The following is a 13,346-nucleotide window of genomic DNA, read 5'->3' as shown; positions in this document are numbered from 1 at the left end:
TATGTGCTTTTGTCTTATCCACATCTTGTCGTATCAACAAGTCATTGAAAATCCCTGCTACCTCAGGTAGTTTGTTAAGCTCCATACAGTAATTACACTAGCATAGAGTAGCTCCACACAGCAGCTCTGCTGTTGTGGTATCTCCGTATATTCATTTGTAAGTTCTCCAGCAGCAGATCTAACCCAGAGAAAGCTAGATGACTAGAATAGCCTAACTTCACCTGGGACTAAAGATTTTCTTCTGTCTTACTCTGGGACCAGCAGTTCCCAGCGTAAAATCTGCAAGCCCACAATAGGCATAGCATGAAAAAACAGCCTAAGTAAACCTCTGCTGTGCACATTTGACTTCATACTGGGTCAGCTAAAATGTAAGTGTTCCTAGAACACTTGTGTCAGTCAAAATTCTCTCAAAGTCAAGTTTAAGTCAGTGACCCTCGAATTTGAGGTTCACCTAAGTGAATTTCAGTGTATAAAAGCAGTTAGGTTTACCCCTAGGGGCAGAATATTTGAACTGACCTGATGCTGACCTAGATTCTAAGCACTGTACCTAAGTTTTATACCCACTAAGTTTTATACCCACTCAGTGGGTATTAAGAGTTGACACTGTTGCAACTGCACTTTTAAATTTCAGACTGTAGAATGGCACATTAAGCTGTACTTAGGCAAAACATCAATAGCTATTACCTTTATTTCACAGCAAGTGTGATTGAAATGCATTTTCAAGCCATTACACTATCTTTAGATAGACACTAAAATAAGTTTTAACCTTGTATCATTTTAAAAATCTGTGTACACTAGACTATTTTTAGTTTGCTTGCAAAACAGTAAGTTCATTTTTCTACTGAAACAGGCTTCCATGGGTAATGTGGCTATAAATTAACTTGCTGGGAAGTCTTGTTAGCCAGCTTTCTATAGTATTCATTATACGTGACAATTGCAAGAGTTCAGCACTAGTTTCACTTAGAAATATGGAAAACATCTTAGTGTGTAATAAATAATATGTTATAATAATATGTTATGTTTCTAAAAGGAAGAAGATTATATGGTTATGGATGAATGGGGGAACACAGAAGAAAAAGTAAAACCCCATTCTAACCCTGCAGATTTGTCAAAAAGCTCGGTATCTCTTGAAGAAAGCATATCTCAAGACTTCCAGGTAACAGACACCGAGTGGGACAATGCAAGCGATGATGCCTGTTTGGTAGAAGCTACTGAAGATGTGGAGCTAGCAGAAGCTGCAAATGACAGTCTGGATTACAGCATGGAAGACATTCCTGATGAAATTCTTTTGGAAACTTTAAGGACACAAGACATTTGCAACAAAGATGACAGCTAATCAGAAACTTGGCTGACAAACAGACTAGTAGCAACAAAGCTTGCTTTAATACAACATGTGTATCACATGCCTTCTGTGAAAGATACTGTGCTGTAGCTCAAAAGCGCTCTTTGAGAGCTGTTAAACAAAGAACTGACACAGAACTAAAAGCATCCTTATAACCGGATAATCTTAGAGGCATGAAGAGAGGACACAGGGTTACGCTGGGGCTGGAGAATACTGGCCTGAATGTTCTTCATGAAGGCTGCTTCAAGGAGTTTAGCACTTCTAAGACTTACTGCTGTGTGGTTTCTATTTTGTTAGCTGTTGGTCCAGCTTTTACTGATATGACAAATAATACATTTCTTCACTTCCAGAAATAGGAGGAAATTATTTATTTCAAATACAAATTTAATAAAAAGTGTTTATCACTAGGTCCATCCAAAGTTCCCGTGTTCTCTTTTTAAACAGTATGTTGTTTTCAAGATCATGTTACTTAAATAACCCAAGATTAAAAATGTTAAAAAGCACTTAATCTTTCTTTGATAACTTCCCTCTTTGTAGGTCCAGAGCATCCTCCAGTTTCCTATTAATATTCTGAAAGTGTCTTTCTGCTCCTAGAATTCTCCGTGATTCCACCAGCAGAGCAGGTAGGCTGGAAGTTCCATACTGTTGTTGTTAAGGAAATAACATTACAGATTAACATTTTTAATTCTTGGAGAAAAAAATAAATACAGATACACATATGACTTATTTATTATTCCTCTGCCTGAAATCGTGCAATGTGACTTGCAAAAGTGAAGAACAGCCAAGTTTAGATAATCTTTAATCGAAGCAATTGAAGTTCATTACTTGGTTCTCACTGTTAATCTTTCTTCAGTTTCTATTTAAAAAGAAAACAAAGCTAGACCTGAGGATAACACTTATGTTTATGTCCTTCAAATTCCTGGACACAGAATCAGGTATCAGAATTTCTCTGAAATAACCTGTTTCCAACATGAGTGAGACGCTGGACTGCAGTTACAGTAGTGATTCTCAAGCTGGTTCCACAAAAACAGGTAACAAAACTCTGCTATTTAATGTCGGCTAATCATTAATAGAAATACTTGTCAGTTCCAGAGAAAAAAAAAAAAAAATGGGGGGGGAGCTGATCCAGAACAGTTTAGAAACACATGCAAAAATGTGTACTCACCACCACTTTTTCTCTTGGGTTTTCTTCTCTGTAATTCAAGTAGTCCTGCTGTAGTTCCTTCAAATCAGTAAGGAATTGAACTGCTTGTGTCAAGGAAGACTTCCTCTCCTGTACCTCAGCGCATTCTCTCTGTAGTTCTACCAGTTGTGATTCGGCTCTGAAAAAGATCAATGCTTTGATGACTACATCAGAATATTTATTTCATGACTGATTGTGAATCTATTTCCTCTGAAGACGACTTAAGGAAAGGTAGGTCAGAAATAAGAAGTATAGGTTAGTAGAACATACTGTAAATAGAAAAAGTAGTATATTATTTAAACTAGACCACAGGTCCAAATCCACAAAAAAATACAACAACAAAAAACACCTTTTTCCAAGTCTTACTGTCAAGTCTGACAATATAGCCAATCTTCCTTAAGCACTTAAACCCAAAAACCAGTGAAGTTCCATAACTATGCTGTGTGCTTCTGCAGACACCAGCCTGCAGGCTGAGGCATTCGGTGCTTATGCTGAAGCACACTCAGGATCCACAAACTAGATACTCCTCTGCCTAAGCAAGCTGAGGGGCTCCATCTATTAGATGGTGTTCAAAGCATGATTAGCACTCCAAAAACAGAACACAAAATGCCATTTTCATTTAAGCTCCAGAAAACAAACAAACAAGCAAACAAAAACAAACCTTTACAGAATGATCAAATGATTAAAACACAAGAAACATGAAGGTAGCTTTCAGTCTGTGTGTGAGGGGTTAAACCCAGGCTGAGGGATGCCTTTATTTCTTTCAGAGAAGTTTGTCCTCAGTACTGCAAAAATAAAAAGGCTCACGTGACCACAGAGAAAGGGCTTTTCATCTGCCTTTGTGGATCCATGTCTATGCAGGTCCCTATAGACTTGGCATGCATGGTATATGCAGCTTCAGTATAAATTTTATCCTCCTATCTAATTGGGTTTGGGGAAGTGTAATGATTTTTCTAAAGAAAATATTTTTTTTTTAGCTTTCTCTGGTTTGTATCTAAATGGTATTTAAGATTAATGCCACCTTGTAGAAGGGGAACTGTGTGGCTCTGTGAGACAGTAGCAATCCATGTATTCGGAGGCATCCATGCTAAAATGCAATGTGATGAATAATTCTCTTACCCTCAAAAACAAACTCTGTACCGCCTCTGTAAGTTTTGCTTCATTACCTTTGCAATTCCAATTATAACGTTAGTGTTTTTCTTATAAACATACTGTCTGAAATAGTGCCCCGGTGACCACAATTACATAAGAGAACTTCGAAGAAATACTCTAGGCAACTGAACCACGGAAAGGTGAGGTTATCCTGAGCTTTTGTAAGAAGAGAAAGCAATACAGAACAGAATTAGTTTCATCAAAATAACTCTGAAGTGAAAGTAACATTTTTTTCTTTGATTTTTATGAACTACTAGCCTCCTTCAGTTTTTCAGGCTATTATTGCACAAAAACATACCGTATATTATTAGAAACATACCCAATTAGCTCTTCTCTGACTTGCATCAGTCGCTGCCTTTTCTTTTTGATGTCTGCCACTACCTGTAACAAATAGCGAAGAAAGTCTTTGAACCTGTTTCAGTAACTTCACAGGCAAACAACTCAAATGTCATTGACTGTTTTTTTCTTTGAGGTTTCATGTTTCTAGTTCAAGGTGTGGAAGATACCAGACCTTAAATAGCTTTACAGTGCTAAACTCTCATCCCCATCCAAAACGTCTCCTGAGGAACACTGGCTTTACAAGTGTAGAAAAGAAGTTGTGAGGATTTGAACTCAAACATGCTGAACTCCAGCAGGTTTCTTTGTTTAAGAATACAGACGAATACAAACATATGTTCAGTATGACTGCCATAACTATGGAATTAAGTATAACTATATCCTTTTTTCTTTTATGTCTCACAAAATATTTCAATTTAGTAACTATAAACCTAAGTTTAAACAAGCGTATAAGATACAAAAAAAGGAAGCTAAGTAGCTGTGAATGCCAGATGCACATTAAAATTTTCATTTTACAAAATAGCGTACTGTTTCATCTCAAATTAACAGGACTTTTAGGACTTCTCATATTCAGCACATTAATTGCTGCATGACAGAATAAGCTTTCCATTTACTTCAATTGTTAGAAGCTATTTAGTCATCAAAAAGGTTGCTGAAGAGGTGTGTGCACTGTATGTGGTTGCTAAGTAGGTTAAATTGTTTAATAATTAAAAACAAAGCAATATCAAGAAATAGACAACAAATTTCAATCTTCTGTGCTTGTTCCAATTGCTCTTTCATGCTTCTGATTACCAGGTTTGAAGGCAGAGAGCTTTACAGCCACTTCTCACAAGAGAGATCAAGTGTACCTAAAGTATGTCTCTGGAAGATAGGGCTTAACCTGCTCTTAAATCTCTCTGCTATGGGGCGTCACCCTCTCTCCTGAGGAAACCACTCCAGTATTTTCTGCTCCCGCACTAGTTTCTCCTACAGTCTGTATTTCTCTTGCTGCATTTCAAGCCTAAATGAACAGAGGAAATGCCTCCTCTGAATAAAAACTTGCATGTCTTTAGGGAATGCATCTCCCTTAAGACTACTCTCCTTTAAAATAAACAATCTAATTCTGTTTTCACCAATCTTTGCTGTTCTCTTCTGGATTTTATATTCATCTGTGTTTCTTGAAGGTGAACTTCCAATATTTAATTGGTTCCCCAGGGGCCTCACCAGTGCTTGCTCAAAAAAAATAAGAGTAATTCTCATGCATAAATACTTACACATCCTAATGTGTTTTCATTCTTGTTACATCAGTAAATACATGCAGTGTGCAATCCATACGCTGGTGGTGCCCTATCCTCTGTTTGTGCAGTTGGTTCTGTAGAACAGTGCACTTCTTTTTGTGAATTATTTTATTTCTTTCAGTCGGCTTCCTGAAATTTCAACACCCACATCTGTATGCTGTACATTTCAGTGATAGCCTGTCTTTCAGATATTTACCTTAGCATTTTTTTTCTTCACGTTCTTTAATTCTTGGACTTCTGTTATCTGTGGAGGAAAAGAAGCATTACAGATTGATGATGGATATGGATTTCACCTCTATCCTCCCAAAAATATGGTTGCAAGAATTAATTTAAAAAAAATACTTAGTAATAACATAAAAAGCTATTTAATAAAACAGCTGCTCAAAGGAATATTACAAGTGTATCAATTCTCTCCCCCCTCTTCATACCAGAGGAAGACTGCTACACAATGTTAGTCATCTTGCACCAATTAGCCCACGTAATACTGCTGGTACCAATTAGTGTAATGCTACCTATCCCAATTTTTCCATAACTTTTATATAAATGTATAAATTTCCTCATTTTAAAACTTGTTTACGCTAATGAATCACTTAGAACTATAGTTTTAGTATTCATCCATTTTACTTCTCACAATTTACAAGTTGTAATTAGCGAGAAGAATTCTGAGTCTTCCAAGCTAATAATTTTTGACAGTTAGGGTCACACTGTTAACTAAAAAGGATTGTTTTTCATAAGCTATGGTAGAGGCTTCAGTCAGGCTACTACACACCAGGGAGCTGAGACACTGTAAAAATCCGGTCCAGGAGCTCTTAAAACAATGTCTTCCATAATTGTTTGCTTCTTCAAGTTATGCAGCTCTCCAGTTTTACTACGTGATATACAATGTAATGCACAGCTCTAAAATCATTACCACAAATATTTATTTATTTATTTTACTGTATACTTACAAGATCAGTGATTTGGTCCTTGAAAGCAGAACAGAAGCCATTGACAGCTTTTTTGCAAATTCCTGATTCTATGCTTTGTCTGCAGAAGTCGGGATAAAACACAACCCACTTGGTTTAGTAAAGGGGAAATCACATCCAAAAGCATTCTTTTGAATACAAATAACCCCAATGCTAAATAGCTATCAGCACAAGCAACTGTGGGCCTTTCATATTCTAGCAATAACCTAAATTCTACATTGGAAAACAGCTGAGAAGTGTTGCTCTTCTGTTTGGAAAAATATCAAATTCCTGGAGACCACTCCCTTAAGATTGCATATAAATAGTACTTGTATCACAGAAGCCTAACAATCATTAAAATTACATCAGAACGTTAACTAAGCTATACTGCATTACCAAGGGAAAGTCTATTAGCAAAAAAAAGTAGGTAATTTGTTTATAAGACTTTGAGTATTCAGCCAAAGGAAAGTAGAATATTTACCTGTAATTTGCCGTTATCTTTTCAAATTCAGCCAGAACAACGTCCAGTTCTGTAATATCTCTGGAAGATCTTTTCAGATCTTTGGGACACCAAACCTCTACAGAACATGGGCTATTAACTGAAACAACAGAATAAAGATAAGCATTACACAGTGCAGGTACATGCTCTGAAACAGACGTTATTATGCCCACATTAAAATAAATTATCAAAGAGTTATAAATATTTTAATATGAATCTTGGAAAAGCAGAAGTATTAATTATTTCATGTTTTAGGCTGAACAACTATATATATTTATCTGAGTACACTTTAAAATTTGAATGAGCATTCATACACATCTTATTTCTTATTCTTCATCAGTTCAAAGAAGTCCAGGAGAACATCATTACTCTAACTGATAAACTACCCAGTGATGTAGCTGTCTGAGCTGTAAAAACTACGCCTCAGGTTTGGGCAACCTGCATTGCTCAAAGAATCATGAATTGTTATATCATATTTGTATTGCTACCATATATGCTTAAAAAAGGTATATGCAAATATATTTCTTTAAAACTTCGCAGTAATATTAACCACTAATTCCACAGAAACTTCATGCACTCCAAATGTAAATCTAGATTTACCTGAATGTAATGGGGTACAATTTGAAGGAAGCAAGATGACACCTGAGAAACAATTTCTCCACATACCAAAAAAATGCCACAATCTTGAAGCTCCCTGTCTCAAGGGTCTTCACACTAACAGTTGTGTCTCTGCTGTAAATCAGGGTTACTCCAAGTTGTGCCCCACAATCTGGTGCTCCAGGCACCAAACCCAAGGGACATACTGGAGTATGGATCCAAGCTTCCCCCAGAGGAAGCCAGGCTGCCTGCAAAGGGTGACACACACCTATGCTCCAGTAATAGGCAAGTCCAGGGATGCAACCCAGCAGGATCAGAACTGTGTGGCACACCAGCCCCTCAATTTATCCATTGCTAATGAGTGTTTAGACCAGCATTAAAATTACAACCTCCCAAAGCAGTATGCCACTACATATCAGAAGTTAGAGACTGCCAAGTTAAGGAAAAATATTAATTTTGAATGAGATACAACTACGCAAGTGTTTTGAAAGGTCTGCTTTACCAGAAGAGGCTGGTGTGCTCTCCTCTGAAGGTAGTTTCTTCTTTTTCAACTGGAGTTGAGCAGTACTCGGAGCTTTCTGTGATACACAAAGCAGATTAATTTTGAAATAGAACTTAGGTGCACTCATTTAAAATTCTGAGAGACAGCAATCAGCTAGAATTCAGGAAAGCATTTTTAGTGATGTTTCAGTCAAGAAATACTAGGTACCGTTTAATGAGGTCTGTTTCACCAGAGTCACAGCACATTGATTACACTGCGCAGGGACAGCAGCTGCTTGGCTGCACTAACCAAGCGACACATCAGACATTGGTCATTTTAAGGAGCCTAAGGCCCCTCAGTTCAGCATAGGCACCAGTATCAACAGTTCTCTGTCCAACAGCTCCTCCTTACCTTCCTTTTCACCTACATCTGTCCCAATTCCTTCTCTACTTACAACTACTGTCATGTCACAGGAAGTATTCAACAACAGTGCTGCTTATGTGCAGTTCACTGATAGAAGACTAACATTATGTCCTGAGATTTACAACACAAATTTCAACAATTCCAATGAACTTCAGTAGGTAAAAAGCTTTTAGACAAACTACTGCATTGCTTCTTCTATCACAGGCCTACTTTCCCAAAGTAGTTAACTCTTACTCAGTAGACCCAGAAGCTAAGCTGGCCAAAATCATTTTACATTAATTACAGCCTAAGCACGGAAAAACACTCATTCAGTATCAATCGTTTTTGTCTAATTCCAATATATATTCAAAATAAATTTTATCAATGAAAAAATAAATTCTCTCATAAATATGTTCTTCTATACTGAACTATACTGATTTGTATACCAAGTAGTATGGCATTCTTTAAAAACATATATTCCAGATGTAAATATACTCATTTAAAAGAAAAAAACAACAACATATTGCCAAACGAGCAAATAAAACGGACTACAGGACCCCAGCCATTACATTCTCCATTGAAATGACCATGTAGGTTTAAGCATTTCACTTAACACTTGGCTATCTCACAGGAATATTAAGAGGACTAATTATCTGGCATACAGTTAAGTACTAAAAAGCAAATGAAAGGTCTTCCTTCCGCACCATTATCCAATGCAAGCATGGCATCAAGTTAAAAATGATTTGACTGATATACTCATGCAATGCTCTCCATACCATATTCTCCTTAAGGGGCTCATCTGTAGAATCATCTGAGTTGGATTTGTCAACGTCACCCTCAGACAGTTTCAAGTGCATTTGTTTACTAGGGAAAAAAAAAAAAATCCACATGTAAGCCAACTACATACTGAGAAAAATGATATTCTATATACAAACAACAAAATCTTAGGGTTTGGGTAACACGTACTGCTGTCCCTTTCAGCTTCCCCTACATAACTACATTAAAATTTCAAGTGGTATATAAAGGAAACAGAATCTTTATCCATCAACAGCGAACCTTGCAACAATTTAGAAACCCATTTCTAACAGATGACTGAGACAAACATGTTGTATCAGGGAGAAACTTTGAAATAGACACGAAATTAATATTTGGTGTATTTTAGCAGGAATAGAAAAATATTCCTTTGGGGGGTCAGAGGGCTGAGGGGAAAAAAAAACAAAAACATGAAGAAATACACAGTCTCATACAAGCACTATTATTGTCTTATTTTTCCCTTCTTAAAGACACCAGGATTGGACTAATTTACACCTCACAAAGCCATCCTTTCATTAAAAAAAAAAAAAAAAAAAAAAAAAAAAAAAAAAAAAAAAAAAAAAGAGCTATAGTAACTACTTAAATCAGTGCACTACTTATACAAGGCAGACTCTAGCTCATTCTCCCATTTTTTACGTTCCTGGATATTACTCACTCTTGGTTTCTCATCTGGGAGATTTTAGGTATCTTTTTAATAAGCAGTTAGTGAAACCTGACAAACAAAAGATTTAATCTAAAATAAACAAACAAACGCTGGCAATTATTTTTTCACCAGACCTTCTTCCTGTGTTTTTGGTTTGTGGATCTGAAACATGACTAAGTGACTCGCTTTCCGAACGTTCCTCTCCATAAGCATCCACAGCAGTACTGTGCAAAGGGTGATCTGTGAATAACGGAAAATAAGCTGTATGAAAACTGTTCCCATCTGTTGAGGCAAAGATCACGGGTATATCAGCATTGCCTGCCATTCAGCATTCAGTTAAAATTTTTGTGGCCTGCTCACTTATGCAAATGAAGTCTTGTTAAAAGTATTATACACATTTTTTCTAATCTTTGAATAGTCAAAGCATCAGAGTTTCTATACTTGCCTACCTGCTATTGGTAGGAACTAGAAAACAAGACATGAGGAGCAACTGAAGGAACTGGGGCTATTTAATCTGGAGAAAAGGAAGCTGAGGGGAGACCTCATCATGCTTTGCAAGTACCTGAAAGGAGGCTGCAGCGAGGAGGGCATCAAGTGCGACAAGTGACAGGATACGAGGCAATGGCCTCAGCTTGCACAGGGGAGGTTTAGATCAGATAGCAGGAAGAGTTTCTTCACAGAAAGGGAGGTAAGGCTTTGGAACAGGCTGCCCAGGGAGGCAGTAGAGTTGCTATCCCTGGAGGAATTTAAGAAACGTGGGGACGTGGAGCTTAGGGAAATGATTTAGTGGTGGACTTATGTTTGAAAACAGCAGAACAAGATCCCTGTGAACTTCTGAGCTTGCTGCCATGTATATTCTCTTTAACAATTTCACTTCATAATTTGTGTAATTTAACAAAGAATAACTTAAGAAACTGAACTTCCCTTTTAAAATATAAGTTCTTACATGATTGCACCACTATATTGCATGAAATTCTACTATTCACACTATAAAACTTGAATAGCCAGTATTTTACCATCAAATTTTACTTGGCATATATTACTACATTATTCTATTTACTTCCTAAATGACAGAACATAACATCTCCCCCTAAAAACAAACAAACAAACAAAAACTCTCTCTGCCCTGTCTCCTGCCCACAGTTTCTGTTAGCAAAGAAACAGTAACTTTTCCTAGGGAAAAAATATTTCAGTGTTTACGTGTGGTTAGTTCATTAAAATCATACGTTTAAATTCATACTAACCAAATGAATCGTCAAGCTCTTCAACCTGATTTGCTCCAGCCACCTTCAATATCCTTGAGACATCTGGTTCCTCCGGTGGAAGTAATTTCCAACGAGGACCGGAGCTTCTTTTGTCTTTCTGGAAGCATATGAAATTAATAGGTAGCTCATCCAAACTTCTTATCATACTGCAGATTGAATATGACAATGAATTTCAAGAACTTTTGACTAAAAGTACGTTTAACCAGTAGTGACTTCTAAGCTATGATATAAAGCACTTGAAGCATGCACTTTTTTCCTCAAGCTGTTTTATTTTCCCTAAGAGAAGTGATGGTATGAAACTAGCATACACAGCTATTTTATGCTATACCATAGTTTGTATTTACAAAACCAAGTGTATATGATTTTCATTTTAACTTTCGATTTGGAAATGACTTTCATTTTCACTTTTCAAAGTGTAACTTCTTATAAAAGATGGAACATGCAAGCCAAGCACCATACAGACACTTCCGGACAACGGAAAGACAGGAGAGAACGGCATTACTTTAGGAAATATTTTCAAGTGTGCTACTCACACTGTAAATATGGGAGTAAGCTTCCTCGCTAATTTGTGTACCTTGAGAAGGAATTAGAAGAAAACACTGACTTCACAAGCTTCTAAATTTACTGAGCAACACCTCACGGGTTTTACGCTACTGAACACATCAGCTATTTCCTCTTTAAGCTGTTTTTTGTTGTTTTTTTTTACGAAGTTGTTTTCAAATTTTTGCCTATTTGAAAGTCAGTGGTTCATTTTGCCTGACAATGTACTACTCCTAAAGAAAAAAATAAAAAAATAAAAAATCAAAACAAACAAACAAAAAACAACAACAAACAAAACAAAACAAACACAAGACTTTACAGCTTGTACTAAGCCTGCACGACCCGTACTAATTTGTGGTCCCACAGCAAAGCTCCCAACACCTATGCAAGGAAAGCCCTGCGTTAACATACATATACCCGCCTCCGCAATCAGTGACGTAAAAGCACAGTAAAACAACGAATAATTTATTGTTTAATTTAAGTTTAAAATGGAGATTACCTTGAATTCATCTCTGGAGCGATGTCTCTTCAGCTTTTTCTTGGAGGACATTTACTCTGAAGCGTGGTCTCCTAAATCTGCAACCGCAGCTAGGGCTGCCCGCCCCTCAGGCAGCCGCCCCCCGTCCCTCACGGCCTCCAACGGCCGCCGCCGCCTTCCCGCCGCGATTCAAAGGCGGGCCGGGCATGGCCGCCTGCGGAAGGGGGAGGGAGGAGGGGAGGAGAGGGGAGGGGATGGCGGCTGCAGCGCCCCGCTGGGGCCGTGGGGTGCTCGCCCTCCCACCCCTCTGTAGGACCCGGTGGATGCGCTTGTCAACCCGGAACCACTCGGCAATAAAGCGGGGCTCTGGCGGGGTGGATGCGCGCCGTTGGTGGGGCGGAGACTCCGCTGCCGCCCAGCGCTGCTCTGCCTGCCTGGCCGCTTGCTCCAGTGAGTTCTGTTCTGATCAATAGTGCTCTATCGGTGATTGGGGTTTGTCACAGGCACTTGTAGCAGCGAGGCGCCGTGACTCGGACACAGGTCCGTTTGGGCTGGGATCCGAGCACGAGGCGGGTGCACCATCTCCGCGTGCTCTTCTGGTGGCTGCTCCCCAGTCCAAATCCCGTACACTGAACCCTAAATTTGGGTAAGCAGACAGAAGAATCCCGCGGTACTCCCTAATTCTTGTGCACGAAGATCTGAACGAAGACTCAGGACTGAGTAAGTATTGGTAAGCGTTTATTGGTAAGGTTTATGGATAAGATCAGATACCAGGACCCACGTGTTTACCTTAAGGGAAAGGAGCTCTAGGAAAAAACTGAGAGTCCCGAGGAGCTCCCTCTCTCTATCCCCTCCTCCTTATATCCCCCCCGCCCCAGGACCAGATCCTATTCCTCCTCCCCCACCGTAGCCCATAGGTTTCTTTTCAGAATTGTTGGACCCAGTTAGAGGTTGGCCCACCTGCTTACAGGCTACAGTAGCTACGACCCTCTTAGTCGAGGAAGCTGGAGAAGTCACCCTGGGGGGAGAATTAGAGGTACATACACCTCATACCATCAGAGGGGCGTTACAACAGAAAGCAGAGGAGTGGATTACTGATGTTAGACTATTGAAGTATGAAGGTATATTGATACATTCCCCCAAATTAGAACTCGAAACGACTAGTTTACAGAATCCAGCTCAATTTTTACACGGGGAACCAAGTGAAGAATTGACACACGATTGTGTCCGATTAATTGAATCCCAGACCAAAATAAGGGAAGACTTGGAGGAAGAGGAATTACCGAATGGGGAGAAATTATTTGTAGATGGATCTTCGAGGGTAATAAATGGGAAACGAAAATCAGGTTATGCCATTATAGATGGGAACACCTTGGAGGTAAAAGAGGTAGAGA

The 13,346-nt window shown here is 38.6% G+C and overlaps 2 protein-coding genes across 5 annotated transcripts in view; one reads left to right on the top strand and one right to left on the bottom strand.

Moving 5' to 3' along the window:
* The window catches only part of PRIMPOL (primase and DNA directed polymerase), a gene marked incomplete at its 3' end in the record, with an annotated part of 37,828 nt that extends 36,492 nt beyond the window's left edge, over positions 1 to 1,336 (top strand). For 3 of the 4 annotated variants that reach the window (XM_082758816.1, XM_082758815.1, XM_082758817.1), the window contains one exon: positions 1,031 to 1,336. In XM_082758816.1, the coding sequence (XP_082614942.1) occupies positions 1,031 to 1,336 (306 nt within the window). The remainder of the gene's footprint in view (positions 1 to 1,030) is intronic. The other variant, XM_082758818.1, reaches the window with a different exon arrangement.
* A 376-nt stretch (positions 1,337 to 1,712) lies between these two features.
* CENPU (centromere protein U) lies at positions 1,713 to 12,270 on the bottom strand. Its single transcript, XM_082758819.1, has 11 exons — positions 11,974 to 12,270; positions 10,914 to 11,031; positions 9,804 to 9,909; positions 8,990 to 9,077; positions 7,833 to 7,908; positions 6,716 to 6,833; positions 6,238 to 6,316; positions 5,487 to 5,534; positions 3,997 to 4,058; positions 2,508 to 2,664; positions 1,713 to 1,984 (listed from the first exon to the last, which is right to left on the bottom strand). Exons 1-11 carry the CDS (start codon positions 12,022 to 12,024, stop codon positions 1,847 to 1,849), a joined length of 1,041 nt encoding a protein of 346 aa, XP_082614945.1. The 5' UTR covers positions 12,025 to 12,270; the 3' UTR covers positions 1,713 to 1,846.
* Positions 12,271 to 13,346: the final 1,076 nt, after the last annotated feature.

This window comes from Aythya marila (assembly GCF_965140915.1).
Source record: "Aythya marila genome assembly, chromosome: 4".
NCBI classification, from domain to species: Eukaryota; Metazoa; Chordata; class Aves; order Anseriformes; family Anatidae; genus Aythya; species Aythya marila.
Note: the sequence above shows the minus strand (reverse complement) of the source record. Positions and strands in the feature narration are given on the sequence as shown.

Excerpts from the sequence above, each read along its gene's own strand:
- CENPU (XM_082758819.1), bottom strand. The coding sequence starts at position 12,024 with ATGTCCTCCAAGAAAAAGCTGAAGAGACATCGCTCCAGAGATGAATTC. Across the intron at positions 9,910-10,913 it reads AGAGCTTGACGATTCATTTG|ATCACCCTTTGCACAGTACT; the intron begins GTTAGTATGAAT and ends CGTTATTCACAG. Across the intron at positions 9,078-9,803 it reads ACCAAAAACACAGGAAGAAG|TAAACAAATGCACTTGAAAC; the intron begins GTCTGGTGAAAA and ends TTTTTTCCCTAG.